The sequence below is a fragment of the Topomyia yanbarensis genome, chromosome 3 (genome assembly GCF_030247195.1).
Source record: "Topomyia yanbarensis strain Yona2022 chromosome 3, ASM3024719v1, whole genome shotgun sequence".
In the NCBI taxonomy this organism is placed as follows: domain Eukaryota; kingdom Metazoa; phylum Arthropoda; class Insecta; order Diptera; family Culicidae; genus Topomyia; species Topomyia yanbarensis.
In genome coordinates, this window is record NC_080672.1 from 99,553,204 (window position 1) to 99,579,572 (window position 26,369).

The 26,369-nt window shown below is 41.6% G+C and overlaps 2 protein-coding genes across 2 annotated transcripts; one reads left to right on the forward strand and one right to left on the reverse strand.

Moving 5' to 3' along the window:
• The first annotated feature begins 5,287 nt into the window (after positions 1–5,287).
• LOC131688693 (transferrin-like) lies at positions 5,288–14,634 on the forward strand. Its single transcript, XM_058973141.1, has 6 exons — positions 5,288–5,496; positions 6,156–6,246; positions 6,329–6,750; positions 12,641–13,319; positions 13,388–13,536; positions 13,612–14,634. Exons 1-6 carry the CDS (start codon positions 5,421–5,423, stop codon positions 14,502–14,504), a joined length of 2,310 nt encoding a protein of 769 aa, XP_058829124.1. The 5' UTR covers positions 5,288–5,420; the 3' UTR covers positions 14,505–14,634.
• On the reverse strand, positions 14,556–25,714 carry LOC131688692 (protein rotatin homolog). The gene is made up of 10 exons (XM_058973140.1): positions 25,543–25,714; positions 25,293–25,483; positions 23,897–25,239; positions 23,736–23,831; positions 23,494–23,680; positions 22,327–23,402; positions 20,644–22,260; positions 20,232–20,581; positions 15,507–16,593; positions 14,556–15,003 (listed from the first exon to the last, which is right to left on the reverse strand). The coding sequence occupies exons 1-10, from the start codon at positions 25,580–25,582 to the stop codon at positions 14,640–14,642; spliced, it is 6,351 nt and encodes a 2,116-aa protein (XP_058829123.1). The 5' UTR covers positions 25,583–25,714; the 3' UTR covers positions 14,556–14,639.
• Positions 25,715–26,369: the final 655 nt, after the last annotated feature.

The following is a 26,369-nucleotide window of genomic DNA, read 5'->3' on the forward strand; positions in this document are numbered from 1 at the left end:
ATTTTTTAGCGAGTCAGTCATTCGGCAAAGTTGCTCACAAGATCAAAATCTTCGAGGTGGTATATCGACTAGTATGGGATTCTTCCACTAGAAGGCACTAGTCAACACGAGCATGTTATTTTTCCGACCTACTGTATCTCATTTTCTTGACTCATTGGAAGGTTGTTGTTCTCTTTTTACTAAAACCGAAAATGGTGAATGTCATCAAGGGAAAGAATAAATCGATGATATTCCGAAAATAAGTTCATTAACTTGTCAGATGATGTTCCTCTTACTCAACTAAAACTAATTTGTTCAATCGTGATTTTGGAATATGTACGCAAAGAAATTAAGATTTGGAAGTCGTGAGACTCCTGTGTACCATTTCTGTAACACCATTCAACCACTCACGATGGTAATCGGTAACAGGGACTGCTAACAACACGCACAGAAATAATGACACAACTTTCCTAAATACAGAAAAATGCTAAACAAGCACAATTTTTTCAACGTACTGAAATGATTCGTTTCTTTTACTAATTTGGCTGCTAAATACATCTGAATAATATGTGCAAAATATTTTCATAGGACGCTTTGGATGTAGTTAGGATACTAGAACTACGTAGTTAATGAAAATTGGTCGTCAAACGGTGAGATAACATAGTTATGACTAAAGGGATTATATTGCCAGTGGGACGCCATGTCCCGTTTGGAGTTTCAATTCACCTGTAGAAGCTTATAGCTGAGTTCGGATTCCGGACGGAGCATGTTGTTTCTTTGTTTTTCTAATCTCTTTAGATCTCAAGTCTCCTATCTCATGCCTCCACGCGAGTCTATTGATGACATTTGGTCCTTAGATCGGCGACGACTGGGTGCTATCAGTCTTCTGCCGATAGTAGCAGAATGAGAGGGTGCGAACAGATTTAATCAAGAAAACACTACCGTAAGATGGAATAGCTGATCGAAAATCAGCCGCAACAAGGCTTCAATCTGACTAGTATCGATGATCGCGAGTCAATACGTACTGAAAATCAGCCGTCTGTTTTTATGAATTTAATTTCAAGTTCCGTTATTGCGAACCAACCCGTGTATCAGGTTAATAATCATTTGTATTTCTCTTCAATGGTCGTTATAATCGCTCGTATACCTGTATTTTACAAATCATCCAATACGTAAAATAGGAAATACTTCCCTTGATTTGTAACATCTCGCGCTATCATAACTCTTTGTCTGTATAATGTGTTATCACTCGGTAGTTTTCAAGCCAATAAATATATCGTAGAGAAGAAGTAGCAAATTCTGTCTAAATACTGTTGCAATAAATAGTGATCCGGCCAGATAAGATTAGCTTACCTAGGTAATACTCCCACGCAGGCATGGGAAAAATCATTTCACGAAACGATCAATTTGAAATCATCCACCAACATGCTCTTACTGTGAAACCCAATCTCGGCAACCCTTCTTGTGCAGAGTTACGCGTTGATGCGAAAGCGAGAAGCAAAACACAAAACTGAAAAAAGTGACAGCGCCCGGCTATGATTCATTCTCCATCGCATACGTAGTGTTTTGAATGAAAGCAGAAAGGATCGCAAATGAATGCATTCTTTTTCATTCACAAAGATTCATTTCAAAACATTCACCGGATCATTCTAATACAAAAAACTTGTCGTTATTGTTTATAGACCTATGAAATTTTCACTTGGAGATCTCTTATTGTTGAGTAAGTAGTTTACAATGTGCTGGTGAAAAAAATAACTTCTTAAAACGCTTCCGTGCATATCACAATATCAATTTCAAGTGGATTGTAGTGCAATCTACTTCTCAACATTGATTATAGTGTACATTTGCACTATAAAGTTGACCTAACCCAACCAGAGAATACAATGTCACATTCATTTGTGAACTAAAAGTTAATTCACTTGTGAATGTTTACAGTACAATCTTCCGATTCAATCCGCGTATGAAGAACACGATCTTCTTCATTCAACATAGTACGTGTCATTCTTTTACCTGTCTCACATCTTCGGAAGTTCACTTCTACCTACGTTCAGTTGTGTTCTTTTGGAGAGTTTTAGTCGGATCGTGATTGAACGACTGGCTGCTGTCAAAGCAATGAACGGATTCGCCAAGAATCATGCGAATTAATGATAATTCCCATCCCTGCTCCCACGGTCGGCCGCGTGGAGTTCAAATTCCTTTTGATTTGAAAACATAGGATACTCTCGGTAGCCGGCTACCCAAAGTTTAAAAAGAACCAAAAACTAAACAAGATCTTTTCTTTTTCGAGTGATCATGTACTCGAAGGCTAACTAAACAACTACCCAATAAACTATGCTTTACAGGTCGCATCGCTTGCTTGGAGCGAATCCCAGACCTGATACCCTTCCAAACTACCAACTCCGCGACACCTATGGAAGAGCCTGATGAATCGTCTACCTTCCGTTAAGTAGGTAGAGCATCAACACTTCCCGTCTACCTTATCCTTTATCCTTTCCCGTGAACGAAGGAGATGGGGTGGCCGGCAATGATGGCTATCATGCTGTTGAGGTTTTCATATGGGTCGGATTGGTATGAACTTCTACTTATCACTTCCTAAGCAACTCTTATTAGATAATCAGCAGCCAAACATGATTAAGTCAGTGTTCAATCCACCAAAATCATCGTCACAACGCAACGCAACGTAGAACTACGTAGTTAATGAAAATTGTCAAGAAGCATCTGGGTTCGCGGTTACATTTACTTTTCCCGCATCGCACGTCCTGTCACGGGTTTCGCAAGGTGCCAGCATTTCAAAATTCTTAAATCAACATCTATGGAAAAGACACTGTACTTCTAAAAAGTCGCAATCTTCAGATTCAGAGATCATGTATGTTCACTAGCGCTACCTAGTGGCAGAATCCTAAACTATTCAGTTAGGGACGATCCATAAATAACGTAGCATTTTTTGAGTGATTTTTAACACCCCCCCTCCGCCATTGTAGCATTTCGTCACAAACTTCTACATACCCCCTGGTAATTACGTAGCTTGACGGTAACCCTCACCCCCTCCTTGTCCTCATAAAAAAATTAAAAATATCAAAAACGATGTTAGTTAGATGAAACGGGTAAGATTGTCGTGACATTCCTCTTTAAAAAAGCTACGTAGCATGACATGACTCTCTACCCCCCTGTCATCGCACATCATCACAAAATACAAAATTACCCCCTCCCCCATATAATGCTACGTCATTTATGGATGGTCCCTTCTTTTTTCGCAGGTTTTTATCGCTTGTGAAACTATATCGAAGACATCGTCCTGCTAACAAATTAGGAATTCGAGATACAGTAGGCGAAAAATGGCATGGTCACTAGCGCCACTTAGTGGCAGAATATCAAACTATTTTGCATACCACTTCGTAGGTTTTGATCACCAGAACAACGTTGCCGAAGACATTGAATACAGTTGAAAAATAAGACACTTTAGATACAGTAGATCGAAAAAAATTACAGCTCACTAGCGCCGCCTGGTGGAATAATTCCATCATATTCATCCGCATATCTGAAAGCCCATTATCTACTGCCCAAGTTTGCAGAAGAAAGTAGTGCTCCAAATGATACGAATCACTAGGTATTCTAAAGACTTTCTGTGTTGTACAAAGTACAACGCGCGAGTGTTTGTGTTGCAAAATTTGGCGCGTGTGCCGGAGGGTTACCCGAGCAACACCGTTTGTTGACTAGCAGTTTCTGCAACATAATTAGTTGATAAGAAGCGTACGTCAACCATTATTCAAAATTCAGCAACCTAAAAAGCGCACCAGCAAAAGTGAATGGCTATGCAACGAACGGCGGCCATTACATGTTGCAAGTGTTGCTTGTGTTAACAACCGTACATGTTCAAGACCGATGATCATGCCGGGTTTGGCATCGATGTAGCTGGCCACGGGAAATCCTTGAAGATGCGGCTGTTATAGTTGCTTTCGTGTCTCCCAACGTTGCTGTGATCTCTCGACTCTTGAGAATTGCAAGAATCCAGTCCCCTATCGATTTTTCCACTCCTCTTTTTACCAGAGACTTGGGAATTGATATGTAGGACGTATTATCAAAAGCATTCTCGATGTAAAGAAAAGCGTAAATTGCTATTTCCTTGAAATCGAGGGTTTTCTCAATAAGTGTCACTAAGGTATGTAGGGCTGTTCCCGCAGATTTGCCTTTTTGATATGCAAATTGGTACTTGTTTAGCAGAACTTGCGATAAGTGCTCCGTTCGTACATAGTTAGTAGTCTCTCTATAGTTTGACTGACTAACTAAAGTATTCTAAGGGCCTTGAAGTCGTGGCTGGGGGTTCGCGAAAAGGAATATTTTCTCCGGAAAGATAATAAAATTTTAAGTTTTTTTTCGTAACAAAAATTATTTAGAAGATATCATATAGATAGCATACTTCATGTTCGATGTTAAACCATGGCGGTTCGCATCAACCCATGGTGATTTCGAAGGGCTCCGCGATCACCTAGGGTGATTTTGAAGGGGTCCGCGGAGCCGATAATGTTGAGAACCGCTGAACCAAACTATTTCAATGGATGAATTGCGCATGATATAATTAGTCTGCTATCAATGAAGCACTTGACAACGGGCCACAATTTGCAATTTACGTTTGTTCATATCGCAAGTTCCAAAACATTAGGAGTTTCTTGCGCCCGGCTGCGCACACTGATGAATAAGATGAATACCTATATGAACCATTCCCCTATTTTTATTCAAATAAAGATTAATGTACGTCATTTTACCCATGGCAGCGTCACTCGATAAACTGATTTCACTTCATTTCCCTTCGAAAATTGTCATAAATTCTTATCTATACGTATTGCCTCACTTGACCTATTAGTACATGGTTCAGGCTTATTCACTTTTTATTGGGCTTTTGCAGTAATTTTCATCGAATTCTGTTTTTCCACCAGGTTCCCGAACCTATTAGTTGGGCCCCACTCATGGGCGTCATATTCGGTTGATGTTCCTTCCCTTACAAATACACATATAAATGAACACAAATGTCTTTGACTCGGCTTATTGGATTGGATAGAAATGGTACCAATCTATTTGGATTGTTATTTGTATTAAAATAGTACGGTCAGAAAAAAAGTATAACTTGTACAAATAAGCCCGGTATTTGCGTATAGGTGAACTCAACCCGGTTCCACGCGAAATCGCCATGAATAACCGCCAATTTATCTAATCTCGCTGCCACACCGGTGTTCTTATCAGATAACAACATAACCAACGGTCTATAAGGCACTTACAAAATTCTGCAGTTTTACTGAAATTATCAGTTCAGCTTTAAACCCGTTTCGAAGAGGTTCGAATATAATTGGCATTTCTTTATAATGATTTTGTGCTAGGTGGAAGAAAACATACAAATTAATTTTAATTTTTGCATTGGTTGTAAGCGGGAAAGAGTGTTTATTAAAATGTCGCGAGCACTAGCAAGTGTAGTTCTATTACTGGCTCTCGGCATTTTGAGTATTACAAGTGGTCAATCAGTAGGTAAGTGATCGGAAAAATACCTTGAAGAAAACTAGACTACGCCCTGAAATCTGTTCTGATCTGTTTCGTACCACGTGATTGACTAGAGATTAAAGTTTTGTTACTTGAATATAAAACATAAATAATATTGAATAGTGACGATGCAATAAGTTACTATGTTTTTCGTCATTTACACAAATGATAATTATTACCTCAAATGTCTAGATATTAAATAAAGTGTGAAATTGAATTATAAGGTATGAAAAAAGGGTTTCACAATTGGCATAATAAAATTCAGATAGTTTCTATAGCACGTCATATCTTTGAGTTCGAGTGTGTGACCGTTAAAATTGCGTATCGTAGTTCAAATAGGCGTACGCAGACCGTAAACGTTATCACAACCACCGCATATGTAATCAATTGATATGCTCTCTCTAGTGGCAGCCACAAAACCAGCAAGTGCAGAATTAAATCCTTGATATCATGCAACTGTTCGATGAAATTTCCTTCGTCATACCTGATTCTCATCAAAGTATGAACCTAAGTCGATTCATCACCGGCTGCAATTACAAGCATGTACCGGTTGCGTGAAAGGTGATAAGATAGCAGCTTGCCGTAATTGTTTGCCCACACGCCTGTTTGGTTTCAAGTGTTTGAAAATGTGTTTGCTTTTCTTGCAGATAGGATATGCGCGAGTACAAAATTCAACGAGCAGTGCCTACAGCTGCAGCGCGGTAATTCGGAAGTCATATGCGTCACCGTACAAGACAGGTACTATACACATTGCTCGTAGAGTTAAAACACATTGTGACTAATGAGACTAATAAACCCAACCCATTTCCTAAAAAAATAGTATTGAATGCGCTCAGCGGATTCGCAATGGGACGGCCGAAATCGGTATCTTTAGTGCCGAAAGTATGCTCCAGTTGGCAACGCTGGCATGGGATGGTTTGACGGTAGTGAAGGAACTGAGACACAACGATCGCCTTCGAGAACCTGTCGACTACCGATCGGTAGTTGTCGTTTCATCGGGGCACCAGGGAGGTCTGGAAGGATTGCGTGGGAAGAAATTTTGCCATCCCGGATTGCACTACGGCCGGCAGCAGCGATGGAGCGAACGTTTCCTGAAACATTTCGAACGACTGGTAGTTCCTGCGGTGTGTGGCGATTTGAAGAGTCCGGCCGAAATCGAAACGGCAGCTTTGGCTAACTTCTTCCATTCAGCCTGTCGGCCCGGGAAGTGGTCCAACGTACCGCAGGAGGATGCGGAATTGAGTAAGTATTTAGTATTTAATAAAAACATTAAGTAAATTAACCTTTAAGGTCAAGATTGCCGGGTGCAGTGGCGTAGTAGCGGGGGGGGTTTTGGGGACGAAACCCCCCCCGAAATATTTTGGAGAGATTTGAAAAAATTGAATATGTTAAGCAAAAATATGCCTAATATTTTAAATGAAATTCTCAAAGTTTCATTTGCAAAAGTTATCTTGTAAAAAAATTCCCTTGTAGTGAAAATTAGCTGCAGACTCGACACCTACCTGTCGGCACGTTGTGGAGGCTAGCTCAACCGCCGAGGACTATAACGAGTATATTGCGGCGAAGCGAGGAGCTAGGAGCTTAATGGTTCACGAAACGGATATCGGTACCGAAAGAAATTTCGCCACATTCTGTAGTCCTTGACTGACGGCGAACATGGACTGGCGAGTGTAAGAGAAGTATCCCCATAGAGGCCATCAGGCGATTTGCTACCGCATCGGCCAATGGAACCCTGCTGCAGCACGAAGAAGGACGGGCGGCAAGCTAAAGTGGAAGACGAAAGCCTTTAACGAAAACCTCTTTGTTGAGTTACTTCGGCGAACAACGGAATCAAGTACATTGATACGGCTGACGGCTTACAAGAAGAATTGTGACGGCTTGTGACGTTACAATGTCACGAAAACTAAGGCCATGTAGTAGACGGCGTGCAGCTTACTGGTTAAATGAGTAACTCAGTATGCTATACGCTGCTTGTCTTAAATCCAGAAGGCGGGCTCAGAGCGCAAGATCGGAGAGTGAGAGAGGAGCGCAAGCGACGTATCTAGAAGGTAGGGACTCTTTAAAACAGGAGATCAAGCTTAGCAAGCCAATTGCCATAAGTAGCTGTGCTGAGAAATAAACGCCAGTCCCTGGGGGACGCGTACTGAGTCGTTATGACGAAGACGAGGGTCCGTCGACACCAGCTGAAATATGCCCGGGTAAGCTAAAGATAATCGTTGAGGGTCTCTTCCCGAATCACGATTCAACTACCTGGTCACTGACACCGTACGGCGAAGAAGAAGGAGGTAACACAGTCGAGTGGCAAGTGACCAACGACGAGCTCAAAGACGCGTCGATGTGACTAAAATCAAAGAAAACCCCCGGTCCGGATGGAATACCAACAGCGGCGCTGAAAGCTGCGATCCTGGCATATCCGGACATGTTCAGGATGCTACTGCTGAAGTCTTTAGACGATAGTAATCCCCGAAATGAGGAAGGTGCAGAAACTGATGTTGCTGCCAAAGTCAGGGAAGTCACCGGGCCATCCAGCCTCGAATAGACCAATGCCGCAGCGTGGCATAAAAGAATGAGCCAGATCCTGAAGAGCTACTTCCAGAGTAGAGCACTGCTGTACCAGACGAACAAAAGGGCAGAAGGCAATGCGAGTCGCAGCGGGCGTTACTCAGAGCTCCATTCTCTGTCAAACACTTTGGAATGGGATGTAAGATGCACTGATAACATAAATTCGTGAATATAATAAATCATGCAATGCACGAATTCATTCGTCGTTTTCTGCAACTAAGTATTTTCGTGCATTGTAAATAGTAAGTTTCGATCATTTCATGAACAAGAATGGCCGTATGGTGAACGAAAGCTTTCGTAAATTTTACACATTTAATGTAAACTTCACGAATGATATCGTTGATAACGACATTATTTTTCGTGAATGAAATGAAATGTTTTGTTTATTTTAATAAACGTTTGTGTATATTTCGAACGATTTCGTTGGTCGCACGAAATCTTTTCGTTTATCTTAGAAAAGTTTTCGTATTTATTGGCCTCTTATTGTTTTCAGTCGATCTTTTAAGATCGATGTTTTTTTTAATTTAAAAAAATCGATCTGGCCAAATCGATTTTATTGTGATTCGAAGAAATGGCCGCTTGATGAACGAAAGTTTCGTTTATTTTGATAAACGTTTATGTATATTACAAACGAATTCGTTGGTCGCATTCGATCTTTTAGGATCGATGTTTGACAACACCGATGTCGCTCAGGCAGAGAAAAACTCAAAATTATTCATACAAAATCAACGAGCAGTTCGCGACGGCTCAACTGATTCTGTACTGCTCCAGATTCTGAATCAACTGGAAGCGAAAGAGGTCCAGGAAATCTTCCTGCAACCGGCGGACACGGATACGACTACTAAATAGTCAGACAACAACAATTATCTGACGAATACCAACAATTGCTCCATATTGCTCCTTTGACGTGGACGGTTTGACGAATGGTGCTCGTAAATATTATCTCCTTTAGCTTACAGTCAGATTCACCGCCGGGAACGAGACCGCGTAGACCGCGACGATACACCACCAGCAAACCGGATGCCCCACTCTACCGGAATCGCCGAACTGACCGTAGCACCTGGCTGGTTGGCTCTAACTTCTCTCGCCGGGGAACTTTTCGTCGGAGTAGGCTAGACCTATCGTCGGGGACTAGACCGAGTAGTTCGCGAACCAGTCGGAAGCTCAACGAGGAAGTGGTACTAAATGGCACAAGGGAACTGAAGGGCTCAGTAAATTAGACAGTCTGAAGTTTGCCGCCCAGATTGTCCTCGTAGGGGAAGAGCATGTATTCTATACCAACAGCTAGCTTTCCTACCTTGACTACCCAAACCTGTTCCCTGAGTTGTTGATTTTTGAACATTTTTTCCTGCTCAGAATGTTTTTGAACATTTTTTCATATATACACAAAAAAAATTTCATATCCCCCCCCGAAAAATTTTCTTACTACGCCACTGGCCGGGTGGATACAAATTTTGTTTTGGGAGCGGAGCGAAAAAAAGGCGTAAATTGGGGTCCCAGGCAGAGCCGTAGCGTGACCTTCTGGCGCCCTTGGCAAAGTCTCAGTTTTGAGCTCCTTTGGCATAAACTTTGTCATTCTTTTAGTTCAACTTTTGATAAATGATTTCGTATGTTCATGGAAATGGCTCCGCCCTCCTAAGGCAGTGATCACAATGGCATTTGCAGTATTCTCAGCGAATATGCCGTGGTAAACATGGACCCCCCCCCCCCCCCCAAAGAAAGACTTCAAAAATAAAGGTTTAAAGAATTCCACATAGACATGTGAATACAACATACGTTGTATAACCACAGATAACAGACGTTTAGGCTCGATTTGAATCGTGTGTAAATACCCGCTACTGAAATTCCGAATAAATCAGACGTCTGAAACACGTTTGGCAAACGTTTGTAGATGGCGCAGTGATCGATAGAATGCAGTTAGAGTGCAGCTGTCAAACACGTGTAGCAAACAGTTGCGCAGATGGCAATAGTGAAACACGGATTTCCAACGTTTATCAATTTGAAAGTTTACACAGGTTTTTGAAGAAATTTTGTTCTAGCCCAAACGTCTGTTATCTGTGGTATAACATTCCAACAAACTCGAGGAGCAGGTGTTTCAGTTTGATAACACCAAGTTCTTTCGTGAATTAGGAGAACTAAACCCAGTCAAAAAGGGCAAGTTGCTGGCTAACGGGGGCTATTTGCCAACTCGGATGCGCTAATTGCCCTTCTATTTGCCAGCAAATTGCTGGAAATTAGGGGGCTATTTCAAATGTAACATTTGGGCGATTTGCCGCCGTCATTTTTTGCCGCCCAACCCGCCCTTAACTCATTCATGCCCATGTTGTTTGTGGACAACAACGTTTTTAAACAGCTATATCTTTTGATTGAGGCAAGATTTGCTCACAAAAACAAGTAAGGCTAATAAATGTGACTATTGGCTTTCATTTGAGTATTAACAGTTATAAGGGTCAGCTCTGGAACTGAAGTTATTGTAATTAGTCTGATTCAACTGCGATGGAGCAGTGCTGCCAGGGACCGTTTACGTTTACGACGGAAAATGAATTTATCATATAACTTCGTTATGTTGCAATATTAGTGAAAACTGATAAAACTTGTCAATTTAGACTATTTTTGGCTACGTTTTCCACGCAGTTGGACTATTTAAAATACCCTAGGAGAATTGTACTTAGCATTTGAAGGTAAAAATTGAAGAGCTTCTAGCACTGCTAGGGAAGCACCTACCTTTATTAAAAAAGGTTTTTCGAGTTTCTTGACCCCACCGTTTTCAAGGAAAAATAGTTTTGAAACCCTACATGCACTAGAAAAAAGTTGGGCATGAAAGGGTTAAGTCGCCCCCAAATCGCCCACGAAATGCGCCATTTAATCGCCCTTAATTGCTCAATATGAAAATAAAAATAATACTTATTTTCGGATTCATTATCTACTTACATATACTTACCAGTATACTAGGTACCACCAAATTATAGGAAGAATCAATGGTGAAATTGGTATTGCACTCCAAAACTTACCACAATCTGACGTTCATTAAGACTCTAGGTCAGAGATCTTGTTCCACTATACTTACACACGATTCCACAATTTTCTACATTAGTTGGCTAAATGAAGTGCACTAACAAACAAAGTACAAGGGAGAACACACCAATTGTTCAAAAACCAATTTTAAGCTTAAGCCAAACATGAACTGCCATGATTGAAAAACGCGAAAAACAACCAAGTCCATTTCAGCCGCCAGAAAATTTGTCTAAGTATTGAAATTGCCTTTAAATCGCATTCGCAAATTGCATATGTTCCGCTTTACCATTTCGATCAATGCGTTGAACTTAATGCATGCCGTTTTGAACAACAGCCAGTACGGTGCCATGCATAAATGACGTAAGGACTTTAGGGGGTATAGCAAATTTGTGACGATGTGTGTCTAGGGGGAATATTGTGACAAAATGCTACGAGGGGGGCGAAATTCGCCGAAAAAAAGCTATGTCATTTGTGTTCGGTCCTAATGGGTAGGGTTACGGTATGGGTCGAGCTAACTAGGGCTCAACATTTTCGTTATGCGCAAATCAACTAGCCGAGATTTTAATCTTTTATGCGGAACGAGAACCTAAATAAATCAAATCTTTCCGACACGCACCGAAATGAGCAAGACAATGCCGGTGTAAATTAATACACCGAGTCTCAAAGTGTTCCACGAAGCTCAAAACAATCGGCTTTCTAAATTTGAGAACTTAAGTGTCGCAAACAGCAACGCGGTACAAGATTCATCGAAACGGCATGCTCTCAACTAGCACTGACACTGAGTGCCGTAACTCTCCTGTTGTGGTGTGCAAAGCAGTACACAGTGCACTGCATAATTTGAATATATCTGTCGGTTACTGCTATCGTCTCCGCTCCGACGTTCGACCAGAAAATGAGCTCGCCCGAGCAATGGGGAAATTCGAGTGTTCTGATGTGCCCTCTACAAAAGTTTAGAGAAAAATAAGAAATATGTAAAAAAACATCGTGCATTTGATTCACATTTTTCAGCACGGGATTTAAAGCATTTACTTTATGAAAAGCTTAGTATTTTCTCAATAATGTCATTGATCTTGAACCATATTTTGCAGTCCAATCAGTTAATTGATCTTGAACCATATTTTGCAATCTATTCGTCGGTTCAACATGAAACGAGTGCACAATAACGAAAACTTATCACTAGAGTTCATTAGAGTTTTCCGGGAAATGATACGTTCCGGGAAATGGTTTTCAGTGAAATGGTACATTCCGGGAAACGATGTGCCGCGATATGGTACATTCCGGGAAATAGTTTTCCTGGAAGTGGTATTCCCGGGAATGGTATTCCGGTAAATGACGTACAACCGTATAATTGGTATACGTTCTGGTTTTTTGTTCCTTCATTTCAGTTGCACAAATAGAAAAATTACGGAAGGAAAATGGCGCTTCCGTTTGTTTTTATCCATTTAATTTCCAATGCTTTTATCAAAACGTTTGTTTTCTCGCGCATTTGAGTTAATACTATACTTGAGGCAAATTATCCAAAAAATATTAATGTACATTTCTTTACTCGTTGCAGAAAGTAAGTACCCAAAGCTCTGCGAGCTGTGCCAGAATGCGAACCAGTGTAGCTATGACACATCGACCACTTCTCATCATCGGGCCGCGTTGCAGTGCTTGCGCTCCGGAGGCGAAGTCGCCTACGTATCCCAGCAGGATGCTGTCGAATATTTTGTGTTCAATAATGACATCATTGCCAACTACGCCTATTTATGCCCCAATGGTACGCTGGAACCGGTAAATGGGAATACAAGTCCCTGCTCCTGGCTTACCCAACCTTGGCCGGTGATAATGTCAACCGCTAATAGTGCAGTATCAATTTCCACTCGAATCGACAATTGGATGCGCGATGCCATTGGATCGGCATGGAAAGAATCAGTTCTGGAGATTGTTGGCCACGACAGTCGCTCGGCCGTTTCAGTTGGGTCAATCCAAGCTCCGGTTGATTACCTGCGACCCTACAGACAGATCCCGATCGCATCCGATCTTTGTCAGACTACCGCACGCTGGTGTACCACTTCTCTCGAAGAGAAGGAAAAATGTGATGTGCTGAGGACGGCTGCGTTGACGACGGGAATTTATCCGATGCTCGAGTGCACTGATCCAGCAACGAGCCGGATGACTTGCCTGAATGAGATAGCTAGTCAACGAGCGGATTTCAGCGGGATTGATTCAAACTTTGGATTTTTGGCGAGACAGTGAGTGTCGTATTAGTTTTTTTAACAGCACTGTGATATGTAACACTTTTTATTCCAAACAATTTCAGTCCATTCAATTTGACGGCAGCAATGTTCCAGGAGACAGAGAAGGAAAAGTACTCATCGGTTGTAGTAGTTGTTCGTAACGATAGCCGCTTTGCTCGCTTCGAGAACCTCCGTTCTGCCAAGGCATGCATTCCTGAGTTTGGTGGCATCGGTGAGTCGAGATCCGAAGATTAACGCGAGAGTTAAAAAAATGAATTTGATACTAAACGTATTTACCTTGTTTCAGCTTCCATCGCATTTATCAACGTGGGCAAAACACGTGGCATTTTTGACCGGCATGATTGTAACTACGGTCGACTTTTGGGTGATTTCTTCAGTGATTCTTGTGCCCCTGGATCCCGTGATAGTCTACATGACCCACAGGGAGTGAACCCTACTTCGCTATGTAGCCTGTGTTATTCCTCTGTTAAACCGAATGAAACAATTCCAGTACCACGAGGCAACGACGACGAAGAAGACACTACCACCATACTCGCTGAGTTGGAAGAACAACCATCAGAAGTACAAAGCAAGAGTGACATAGACGTGACTGTCAGTAGGAATGTGAATTGCGTTGCCGGTGGCAATAACCCTTTTTACGGAACCAGAGGAGCATTGAATTGCCTGCGGCAGGAAGGTGAGGTGGCCATTGTCGAAATGCAAAACTTAGTGCAACACGCTCTTGCTTTGGGACTAAATCCGGACCACTACAGAATACTCTGCCGTAATGGAACGTTGGCTGCCTACACGGGATTTCAGGTAGACGACGAGTGTGTGCTGACGACCATCGTCGATGGCGAGATTGTCGTTCGACGTCATTCCTCAAAGATAGCTGGTATTGTTAATGCACTCAGTTCGCTTGATGTGTACCTTCGAAGTGATCCGGATTTCAAAATGTACAATATCTACGGAGGGATTAAGAATTTACTATTCGAGGATTCCGCATTAGGATTGGTTTCGACGCAGCACACCGAATTAAGCCATGCTGTTCAAAACTATATTCGATTGTTTGAAAACATTGAAGATTGTAAAAGTAGTGCATCAACTACGACCGTAGATCCTGGGGACGGCGCTGCGATGATGACCATCAACGTTTTCATGACATTTATGTTCGTAATGTACAACATTATCCGAGGATAAGTTCTAACTAGTAAAGAATGTTTCTTTCGTACACCAAATTAGACTATAAGATTCGCTGTTCATCTAACAAAATGTTCAATTGTATTGTTTCATAAGAAAAACGTAAATAAAAGCCGAACGAACCTAATAACCTAGCTATGCTTGCAATAACTTAACCACAACACTTAAAATGTTATAAAGATCATCATCCTCGCATCGTTGTAGCAAAGACCGTTGCTTGAGCAACGCATTCAGTCTCCTTGGAATGGGGCTACTTTTGATTGCGCTCTTACCTTTGTGATTGTTGGCAATCACCTTCCAAATGGAGCAAATCACAATCAACTGTTCAGTCGTTTCCGTCCCATCCAGAACGGTTTTCAGTGCGTACATGTAGTCGCTGGAAGCAAGTAGAACTGGTCGGTTGACTGCCACAAACGACATATTGCGCATGATTTCCAGCGATAGGCGGCGAAGTTCAGGTGTTGATTTTCTAATGAGTGCTCCTAGCACGGTGAGGTTTCTGGAAAAAAGCAAGAGAATGAGCGAGAAAATTTCAATGCAGTGCTTAAGGTTTAAAGAACTTTGCCATCGGATTATCCATATAAAACTGTAAAAGAAGAAAATCTGTCCATTTATTAGCTCATCATGATTCAAATAATGGTAAATAGCTGCTGGAAAAATGATCGGCTTAGCTGAATGGTGCTTTTGAAAAAGTGACTTTGTTTTATTTGTCACACTACCACAACGTGCTGGGATACGAAACACAACTACGCAATGAAAAAACCTCAGCCACTTTTTCAAAAGCACCATTCAGCTAAGCCGATCATTTTTCCAGCAGCTATTTACCATTATTTGAATCATGATGAGCCAATAAATCGACTGATTTTCTTCTTTTATTGTTTTGAAAAGGTTTTATATGGATAATCCGGTGGCAAAGCTGAACACATTTTTCCTACGTATACTACCAAGCGTTCAATTCTAACACATGCTCAAAAAAGGTAACTTGAGCCTTAATATACTTACTTAACAGTCGTAACGTCGTTGTGTCGGGTGTAGGTTTCCCAAAACTCCAACCAAAGTTTCGTGACCGTAATCCACGGTTTTTGCAGTTTCGTCACTATGGGATGCAATTTGCTAATGTTGTCTAACACGTTGAATTTAGCTATCATTGTACGACCCTCTTGGCACGAGGAACAGTTTATCAATATTCTAAGACAAAGGCTAAGCAAAGTGAGTTCGTATTTTGGTCCCTTCACTTTGCCTGTCTCGGCAGTGGCAATAGCAATCGTTAACTTTAGTATAGAATGTGGATGTCCGGGGTATGTTATGGGTAAGCTTCGGCAAACAATCAATGACTTCTCCGTCAAGCCTACCAGTGCTTTCATGAACTCGTTCTCCATGTCTCGGTTGTTGCTAATCCAGGGCCATAACTGAAGGAACATTTTGCATATGCGGGTGATGTTTGATTGATGTACGAGAATGTCGTTTTGAAACCACGAGGACAGCATACCGGCTATAGATGAAAATTCTTCCACGATAGGCGCTTTTTTGCTGTCTCCGTTTTTCCTAACGAAATCTTGATAGCTGAGTCCAACCCCGCTATAGATACATTCCAGCCGATCGATCAGTATATCTAGGAATTTGGTACGACGTGCAACCTGTCTCGCTTTCTCCGACTGCCGAAGCATCACTTGAATGGCGGAGTACAGTGTTCGTTTCTGCAACGTGGAAATTAAAGCTCCATTCTCTGGTTTGTCTTTGGCACAAACGATCTGAAACTGTTCTATAAGTGAGGCGAATATCCGCTCCGCACCTGTTGTATATGTCCCGATTCTGCTTTTCCTGCTGGCAGGGCGGATGTACTTCCCACTATTTGGATCGTGGTTCTCCTGATCGTCATCGGATGAGAATCCGTTATCATGCCTTTCTAGTGATTTGATGCACAGGGCTTCGCCCGAAGCCGGTCGGATCGGCTCGGTGTCTTCATTCGAATCTAACTGCACAGTTTCCAGTAAACCAAGGAATGATGTGAACTCCGAAATTGAAACCGTATTTACGCCGGACTCGAGAACTAACACAGTGAGAAACCGAAGGCAGGTGATTTGGTAGTCTGAAAGCGGAGATGCGGTGTTAAAATGGTTTTCTGAGGGGGAGGTGAGATAATATGAGTATCCCTAAGATTGGAGGATAGTATAGAGATTATAAGTAATAGAGGTCGCGTGTCGCTGTTAACACTGATAATGTATCATATCACTCTTGCATATGCTAGGCCCATTAGTTTCACACATGTTGCCCCGGGTACATACATGTCAAAGTAATGGGATACAATATGCTAGAGCGAGACCCCAGGTCTCAGTCCGTGAATACATGCAGACAATAGCGACAATTGTTTTGTATGTATGAATCTAATGTTCAGTCCTGGGTGGTGTATGCGTGGAAGGTGTGGTTTTTAGCGTTCGAGTCCAGGAGTGCATATCTGTCTGGGTTAGCGTGGGCGTTTACTAATTGTGTAAGGCTCGATGATTTGAATGCCAGCGTGTCTCCAACTTTGCGTGCATAAATCCGATGTTAGATCTATGTGGCCATTCGCACATTCACGTATATTCTCGAACGATCGCGCGCGGACCGTGAATCTAATAATTAATTTTCAGTGTATGGTAGAGGAACGTGTTGTCTGGTGAATATGAGCATCATTCCCGATCGGTCCAACTGAAGGCATGAGTCGTCTGATCGAGAGTAGAGAATTCCGAACGTAGCCGGTCTATGATCGCGCGAGTGGTGGGTTAATGGTTGAGACCGCGGTTGTAAAGTTATAGGTGCTGAAAAGTTCACTTAAGTAAAGGGGTGTTTTAATGTTGGCGAAATTGCGAGCGTAGGTGTGTGTGGATGATTGAAATTGTAATGTAAGTTCGCGTTTTTGACCAGGTTTGTATTATCGCGAAAGGTCATCACAAGAATATAACGCATGAGACCGAAAAAAAATAAAAAAAAAAATAAAGAGAAGATTTAGTATTGTTATTGAGTATTAATAATATGCCGATTTTTTTTCGAGAGTTGTCCTACTGGAACTGTAGAGCTAATTGATTAAATTAAGGCATGGACCTAGACTTCTGGAATCGACGATAGAGACTTCCGGACGCGAACGATTCATGAATGCGCGAGTGCGGGGGACTGTAGGTTCACGCTTGACACTGCGTTTGAGTGATTACAAGTGCTGAGACGTTCATATTATCACCGGGATGTTATAATGTCTGGAAGAGCGCGAGTATAGGTTGCGTGGATGGTCGCGAAGGGCTCAAGCATTTTTATATTTGTTTGTCGCGTTTATGTGACTTTGTGTGTATACATTCGATTTTTATGTAGTTTAGTGGATATGAGCATTATATTTTTGATTGGTCCACCTGAAGGCATTGGACTTATGCTACTAGGGCCTGGTGATTCCGGACGAAACCGATTCATGATCGCGCAAACACGGGCATTTGGAGGTTCACTCTCGAGACCGGGATTGTTAATTTACAAGTGCTAAACCATTCACTTAGTCAGCAGGGAGTTACACTTTTTACGAGATCGTGGGTGTGGTCGTGCGTGGATGATCGTGAAGGACTCGAGCGTTTGTATGTGGACGTTTTTGTCGCGTGTGCTAGTATGTAATATTGCGTGGACACATTATTTTTATAAGCGTGTGGCCATTCGCATGTTTGCGTATTCTTCGACGATCGCACGTGGACGTCTTGTCTAGTTTTTTTCTATTGGCCCAACTAAAGGCATGAATTTGGGCTGCTATAATCAAGGGCGGAGACTTCCGGACGTGACCGATTCATGATTGCGCGAGCTTAGGTTCGTAGGTTCCAACGTTCACCTAATCAATCGGGCTGTTTGAATATTGGCGTGATCGCGGGCGTTCGTATTTGTGACCAGGTTTGTGTTATCGCGTAGACCACGTTTGTACGTTTGGAATGAGGTGCCTGCAGAGAGAATTGGCCCTAAACCCACATTGTATATTATTTGACCATGGCAGCGGATAATAAAGGTCGCCAAGTTAAGTACTTAAATTGGTCACAATGTAGCTTAACTAAAAAGAAAATAATCGTATCCCAAGTTTATGTGATATAATCACTGTAATACTGCTTTGGTGGAAAAGCCCCCGGACCACATCAAGGTACAGTATCATGCCGAGGGTACACTGGCACTAAAAACTACAATTATTACAAAACGACCACTAATACGCTTCTACTTTTACATTTCTTTAAGTTGACCGATAAATCGACACACAATGACCCACACCGTGAGCCTTGTCCACCAATACGTCCATTAAACTGTTGATCAGTGCATACACGGTCCACAGCAGAAGTCGGCCATGCCAGTGCGTACAGGCTAATAGTGGATGGCTAGGGGTGGTTCAGAGCATTAAAACACAAAATATAAACGGGCCCATTAGCCCTCTCGGTTTCCTCGATGCACATCTATTGAGGCGCAATGCAATAATCATCTTAAAGTAATCGTCTACCAGAGGTTGTTTAGCACTGATGCACGCAATATGATTGATGATGTTTGCAATACCATCAAACCCATCAACCTAGGGGAGGGATACCATGAATTTCGTAAGAACATGAATAAAATAAATGGTAAATAAGACTCTTACTATTTATAAGTGAAATAAATTTTGAGTAATATGTTTTGCTGCTACATTGTCAATTTTGCCTCTACAAGTTTGCTCATATTGCTCCACAAGGTTCAATAGCAAACCAAGAGTCGGTCATTACATACAATGATTATTTTCAATGATTTTGAATTAGGGGCGAACATAGCGGTAAATCGGTAAATCGACTTCCTTGTACGCAGCTCACCTGGGCTCGATTCCCAACCCCACATATAGAGTTAGAGATTTTTCTAAAGAGATTTTTCTAAACCCGAAAGAGGCGAATGACTTTAAGGTTAAAATCTCTATAATCAAAACAAAAAAAAACCGAAAAAGGATTGTGAAAATTTTCCAGTGCGTTTGACATTTGAATATGAATAATATATTTCATTTTTCCAATAGGAACAAATTTGGAATTATTTGCTTGATTATAGATCTGTGGTATCGTTCTAAACACAACTCTCCAATCTGCTTACAGACACCTCTCGGCATGTTGCGATATGCGTTGGAAGAAAAGCATTTCGAGGAGGTTCTCGGCTATGCTCAATCCAGCTGCTAATTCCTGCATTTTTGCAAGCAGGTGTGTCGGCCGCTTGTCTCCCAGGTTGCAGGAACACAGCAAATGTTCGAGCCGTCCTTCCAGAAACCTGGAAGCTTTACGGCGGCGAATGGAACAGCGGCGGCGAATGCCGCATGTGTTTGCTCTTCGTTTAACGTTTCCGGACGTATTCGAACACTCGATTTCGCAATTTTTCGCGCCGGCGTCACCAATTGTGGTGGCGGAAACCGCAGAGACAAAATAAAACGACCGTTTACTTGTAATGACGAGTTAATAGTAATTCTCCTATTTTTATTTCCGTTCTTCCTTTTCTTAATGTTTTAAGCGCAAAATACCGAGGGATGTCTGAAAGAAGTTTGGAGAGTTGTGTATAGAACGATACCACAGACCTGTTGGCCTTCAACTTTAGGTTCATATTGGCTCCCTTTCCCCTGCCATGTACCTACGCTTTCGACAATTCTCCAGATATTCTCAAAAAATCCAAGAGAACTCAAAAACCGCATATTGTACCAGTTTCTACAAATTCTGTCAGGAAATTAGCTGCTCTTACCTTTTCGTATATTTCGTGAAACCCCTTGTACAATCAACCGCACCAGTGGCTCTAGTCGCAGCTCGGACAAAACACATCTGATAAGCTGATTGCCGATTTTATGCATGCTAAGAACATTCAGCAGGTTCATAATGTTGCTAGTTACTTCACAGAAGACGTCTTCGTCGCATTCGCTGTATAAACTAGCGTTCAGAAGATAAATAATACCACCAATGACGGCCTGGTATGGTGCGATGAGTTCACAGATCTCATCTTTGTTTATCTTTAAACATCTTAGAAATAGATTACAAATCTCAGATACCATCCTGAGAGCTGACCGACTTGGATGAAGAGGAACGTTCGATACACAGCTGTAAATTTATTGAATTTAGTCAATATTATTCGTGTCATTAGAAACAATTAAACAACTTACTTCATCAAACGTTGTAGGCAGCACTTTTCCACCAAAAACTCCATCAGTTCCGGTTTCAACTCCAACAGACAACTGAAAACCATGCTGTAGCTTTTCACCACATCACAGGTGATCATTTGCACACCGTTGTATTCATCCACAGTCTTGTCGTCACGAGTGGTAAAATTTTGAAGAGACTCCAGCGCAAGTTCGAAAAAACGATGCTTTTTCATAATCGCTAGTACTGTTTCCAGCGGATCTCCATCCAGCTGGCTATGACTGCCCTTGTCGTATGGAAGCATGAATTTATGCAACGGGCCACCTTTTTCAGTCCGGTGGGAGAGTAGATTCACAAGCAGGCCTGTTGCGGACTCTTTGACGATACTAGCTTCCTCCGGGTCGAGTATTGTGGTAGTGCAACAGGCATGAATCCCACCTGGAAGATAGCCACATTCTTTGATGATTGAATGAGCTCCCGAAAGGGACTTGGCCATTTTAGCTAGGACATTCCACGCGCAGGAACGAATCAGTGCGCTGGTATGACTGCACTGCAATGCTATCACTTTGTAGTGCTTCGATTTGAGGTGTGTTTCTTTCATTTGATCCAGCATGAATGACATGATGAGCAAGCAGTTTTTTGTGATCGTCGAGCCCGAATAAGTGATCGATCGAATCAAGTTTATGTAGGAGCAAAGTTTGTTGACTACGTGGTTCAGGAATTTATTGTCGAAATCGACCAGGCCGCTGTGTATGACAACTCGTGCTAAACCTACCAAAGATAGAATACGCATAAGGTCACACTTTTGAAGGTCGACATCTAGTCGGTTGATTATTATCTCGAAAAGCTTATTCAGCAGGTTGAAATTGTGTTCCCGTTTTATCTTTATCTGATAGGTTTCATCGTTGACCAGCAAACATGTTACGTTCGGATTGTCACAGGACAGTGCCTCCTGTAGTGTAATTTTGATGAAATCGGCGTTTTTCATGAATAAATCACCAGAACAAGTGTCAGATTTCAACAGCTGGATGAAGATACTCGTCTGTTCGAAGAGTAAAGTAACGATCCAGACCAGTACGTTTTCGTAACCGATTTGAATCAGATCACCCAGCAGACCGATTACGTCTACTAGCAATTTTTCATCGGCCGGTGTATTTGGAGCCGTGAGAATAAACTTCTTCAAATGTTTTACGATCGAGTTATGCATAATTTGCTCCTGCATCGGTAGAATCAAATTACTCTCCAATCCAGACAGTCCAACAGATACCTCCGCGTGGGAGGAAGCGGCCGCTATATTCTTCAGACTGTTTCGAAAAATTTCATCCACGTGGGAAGTTTTAATCATATTTATATCCGTGTGAGTTAATTTCAGAGAATGATTGAAATCAAGACTGTTGTCAACCAGATCTATTACCTCTCCTTCGCCATTTTGTTTTGTGGCCATCAGATGCGGAGGTAGGATGCTATAATCTATGACCTGCTCCTTATCAGCTCTGGAAGACTGCCGACACTTTTTCGCGTTCACTAGAATGTTTTCGAAGGCATCGAACCACTGGCAGGCGAATGCTAGTCGAAGATATCGCCATGCAACTTGGCGGTAGTTTTGCAAACTTTCGAAGTTTTCGTGGGGTGAATTTAAACTGAAATGAAGAATTTTTCATTATTTTATAACATTGCGTGCAAAAACACTTTAAGTATTCTCGTACCTCTCATTGACAACAACGCCGTTGTTTTTATTCCAAGACGTCGCACATTCGATTCCACAACTTCTGTTCGATTTAAGAATACTGTTGTCTGTTTCCGTACCAATTCCGGGAATCTCCATTTTTTCGGCACCATCATTTCTTTCTGCAAACATCTCCTCTAAAAAGCTCATTTCATTGAACGGACTGCACTTCCAGTGAAATTCGCATACGAACGGGATGCTGTAGTTATTGCATATTACCGGAAGAGAAACTGCCTTCCCACAACCTGAGGTGTAACCACTGAACAAAAGTAAAAAGAGCAGTGAACAGCAGTCTGGTTTGAAAACTGGTAAATGGTGATGCATAAGCAGGGCTCGTATTACCAAATTGAACACGTTAATATTGTCCGCAAAAAACCGGCTGAATTCGGGAATCGAGAAGCACAATTTGGTGAGTATACCGATCGCGGGCACTGCGCTGTCCGGATAGTCAAGAAAATGTTCCTCTCGTAGGGCATTGTCCAGAGCTTGCAACACAAATGCCCACCCGTTAGCTTTATGAATGATCTCACAAAGACACGGATCTTCAGCCATCAAGTTCAGCTGGATAAGAGCACTGCGTCGGATCGCTGGATCACAATTATTCTGTTCCAGTGTATCGAGTAGAGGTTTGATAGCACTCAGCTCATATACATCGCTTGATAGATGCTTTGCTACGTCGTATTTGGATTTCACCAAACATATCGCATTGGAAATGGTGTCACGAATGTGGTCGATGTTGGGCGAATAATGCTGATTATTATTGATGCTACTTATTAAGAAAAGCACGCGTGTTAGCGCTTCTTCCCGAAGGTCACTGTCGTCTTGGAAAAGAAAGCGCAAGTTTCCTCGAATCAGATCTACCACAGGAAGTTCAGAATCTGGATGGAGCAGAGCGACGATGGCACGGGAGAGTGTGGAATGTTTTTTAATGATGGCTACTGTTTGAAGTAGCGGCAGTGTAGGAAGTATGATGTCCAGTAAATCGGTCCACCGATCTAAGAGGAATGTCCGTGAATTCAGTACAAAGAGAAGGATAGTTTCAGCTTGCTGTTGAATCTGAAAGTATTCAATATTGATTTGTTTTGCTTACCAGAACTTTGAATACTATCACAGTTTGCTAAGAGGCGACGGAACTGTATTAACTTACCTTTTTGTTGGAGCTGCAGTATCCAAAGCAGATAACTTCGACGAGAATTTCCACCGTCAGCGGAATACCCAGCGATTGAAGTTTGCCCTCCATTTTGGGGAAACTTCGACGATGTGTCAGAATAGCTCCCTCATCCAGTGAGCTGATGAAATCTTTAATCACGCTATTGCACTGATCGTACGCAGTACTGCAAAATAGAATAATGGATTCCATCACAAATAGTACTCTTTTCAAAGGCTTACCTTTTAACGAGCTGATCCGCATGGGAAAGCAACCGTAGCACAAGTTTCTCGGCTGCTTCCCGCAATTTCGCATTTCCTTCGAAGTAGCAGTGACAGCTAAGTCCATGCAAAGAAAAATAAATAAATCAAAGCACCACAGAACTCATACACTATTCACTCACTTGCCAACAGCTTTAATTATCAGCTTCACCAGCTCAACGGAGCGATGCAGATACAACGTATCGATCGCTTCCAAACCGACGAGAATCAACTGTTCGTCGGACAAGGCCGCTGGTTGCCGAAGGATGGACACAGCCGGAGTGAATATTTCATCTGCACTAAGCAGAATTTGCAGCTTTCGGTTGTTCATTTTTAGTACCTGGTGCAGCACGGGTTCGTAGACTGAAGGATAAATATGCTTCATGGGGTAATCCAGAGCCGCTATCTGCAATTCGTGAAGCCAACTTTGGTCATTGGCTTCCAGCAGTCTCTGGTGGTTGGTGGAGTTCATCGTTTCAAATTCCGCTGGATCGTAGTGTGGTTTGTGAGGAAAGCAAGTATCATTCGCAATAGTAGACTCGGCGTTTTCCGTTTGATTGAAATGTTGAAGGAACGTGGACATGATATTGATTGTTACTAGGTATTTTGTCCTGGTGGCAAAACACTTGGAGTTTGCTTCCCAGTGCTGACGAAAGTGTTTAGCAAGGTAACCCAGTTCGTGCCGAATTTCACGAAACTGATACTCCTCTAGCGACTGGTAGGAGCCCAATTCAATAAGTTCGTGAAACAAATTAAAAATTTTGTTCGAATCCTGAAGATCGGGATCGTTGAAAACTTCTTTTAGACAAACAATTCCAAGTAAAAAAATCTCATATACGAAAGCGGGAACGGAAATTTGAACGTTCTCTCCTTGACAAGATTGATATTTTGGGTTTTGGAAAATGTTCATACTGGTCAATTGTAGTGATTTTAATCTCTTCTGAATTGACACCGTTAGTCGATGGAACATTTCAATGGTGGTTTGTATGCTTGCCTTTCTAGCCTCCAGCAATTTTATGAGTGAATGAAATATGTACGGAGGTTGTAAAAAGAACTCGGGTGGATAGTCATTTATGGAAGGCACTAAATAACTGTAGGCGTGATGAATATCCTTCTCATCACCTTCTGGGTGCAAGGATGCATTCAATTCTTTTAAAGTGTTGGAATCTGAATGCAAAGGAACTTCCCAACATTTTGTGTAATAGTTCGGACTTCGTTCGACATGCATTTGATTCGAACCTGTGCTCACCCTGGGAGAGTCTGTCAGATCTACATAATCTATTTTCAAACTGGTAAGGCTTTCAGTAATACTTTCTGGATCGATTCTAATACTATCCGATTCTGTAACATTGTGCACTTGTTGAATAACATTATCCACCAACTCGGCTAGTGCCGGATTGGAGCCAATCAGGTACTTGATTTTACCTAATTCTTTCACCAGACGGGTGCTGCTAAAGTGATTGACGATGTTGAATCCATGTTTGCTCTTGAATTAAGAATTAATTAAAGTTTATATTCACTTTCTACTAGGAAACATACCTTCAATAGTAGGGATAACAGTTCCAGCACTGCCGTTTCTTCCTTAATGGGAACATTTCCGAACCAGCGGATGAGATGCTTCACTAGTGATGTAGGTTTAAATTTAAGATCTAGACGTTCCCAAAAACTACGTTTTACTTTATTTTCGATGTCGTGTAGTGTTCGTATGCGAATCTCCTGGATTTCGTGACCTGAAAAGGTATCATGTTAGTGTCGCTGAATAACCGCAAAATACGCTGACGAAACTTACTCAATTTATCCAGCATCTCCTGCGTTATAACAAGCGTCATGTTATGAGAGATCAACGTAAATATTAGAACTAAAAATGGAAAACAACCGTCGCAATTGATAATCAGCCAAATTAAACAATCCAAACGGATCTATTGCAAGAATCGGCGGAATCGACTGTTTTGAATTTTGACATCTGCTCGCCTCTGGTCAGTACACTGAGCAAAAAACAGTGGTATCTAATCCAAACAAAAATCACGTTGCGTTTACGTGAAAATATCTCACAAAATGTTCGTACATTTTATAGGATAGACCGATAAATTAGTATAAGCTCTTCAGATCTTAGCGCCCCAGGCAAAGTTACGCGAGCGAAATAAAAATAAACCTCAAAGCGTTTCCACACTATCTGCATCACCCGGATAGAATTTTACAATAGCATTTACCCTACAAACAATCATAAAATAATAAATATTATAGTTATTACTGTTTCAACATTGTTCGATGCCAAGTTCTCACAGTAGATTTACAATAAAATTTCATGTAACAATAAATTTCACTGTTCAGCAAAAAACTGATACAGTGCATTCACATTAAATTTTACTGTTTTCGAGAAAAAAATGTATGGAGAAAAATTGATTTTTTTTTATGTTAAGATACATAACCACCCCCCTTTTTCACTGTAAAAGTCTATTTTACATTAAAATTTACTGTAAAAACGTTAAAGTTTATTGTTTCTGTATTGTAGCATAACACTAAAACTTATTGTAAAATTACTGTACTGTCACAGTGAAAATCATGGTTTTGTTACTGTACATTTCTATTCGGGCAGCGATTAAATAGGCGTTTAAC

Bases quoted from the DNA above. Each gene is read 5' to 3' on its own strand.
- LOC131688692 (XM_058973140.1), bottom strand. From the start codon at position 25,582: ATGACGCTTGTTATAACGCAGGAGATGCTGGATAAATTGA. The intron at 23,681-23,735 runs GTAAGCCTTTGA...TCTATTTTGCAG, and splicing joins GCGGATCAGCTCGTTAAAAG to TACTGCGTACGATCAGTGCA. The intron at 20,582-20,643 runs GTAAGTTGTTTA...ATAAATTTACAG, and splicing joins TGCCTACAACGTTTGATGAA to CTGTGTATCGAACGTTCCTC.
- LOC131688693 (XM_058973141.1), top strand. From the start codon at position 5,421: ATGTCGCGAGCACTAGCAAGTGTAGTTCTATTACTGGCTCTCGGCATT. The intron at 5,497-6,155 runs GTAAGTGATCGG...CTTTTCTTGCAG, and splicing joins TACAAGTGGTCAATCAGTAG to ATAGGATATGCGCGAGTACA. The intron at 13,320-13,387 runs GTGAGTGTCGTA...AAACAATTTCAG, and splicing joins TTTGGATTTTTGGCGAGACA to TCCATTCAATTTGACGGCAG.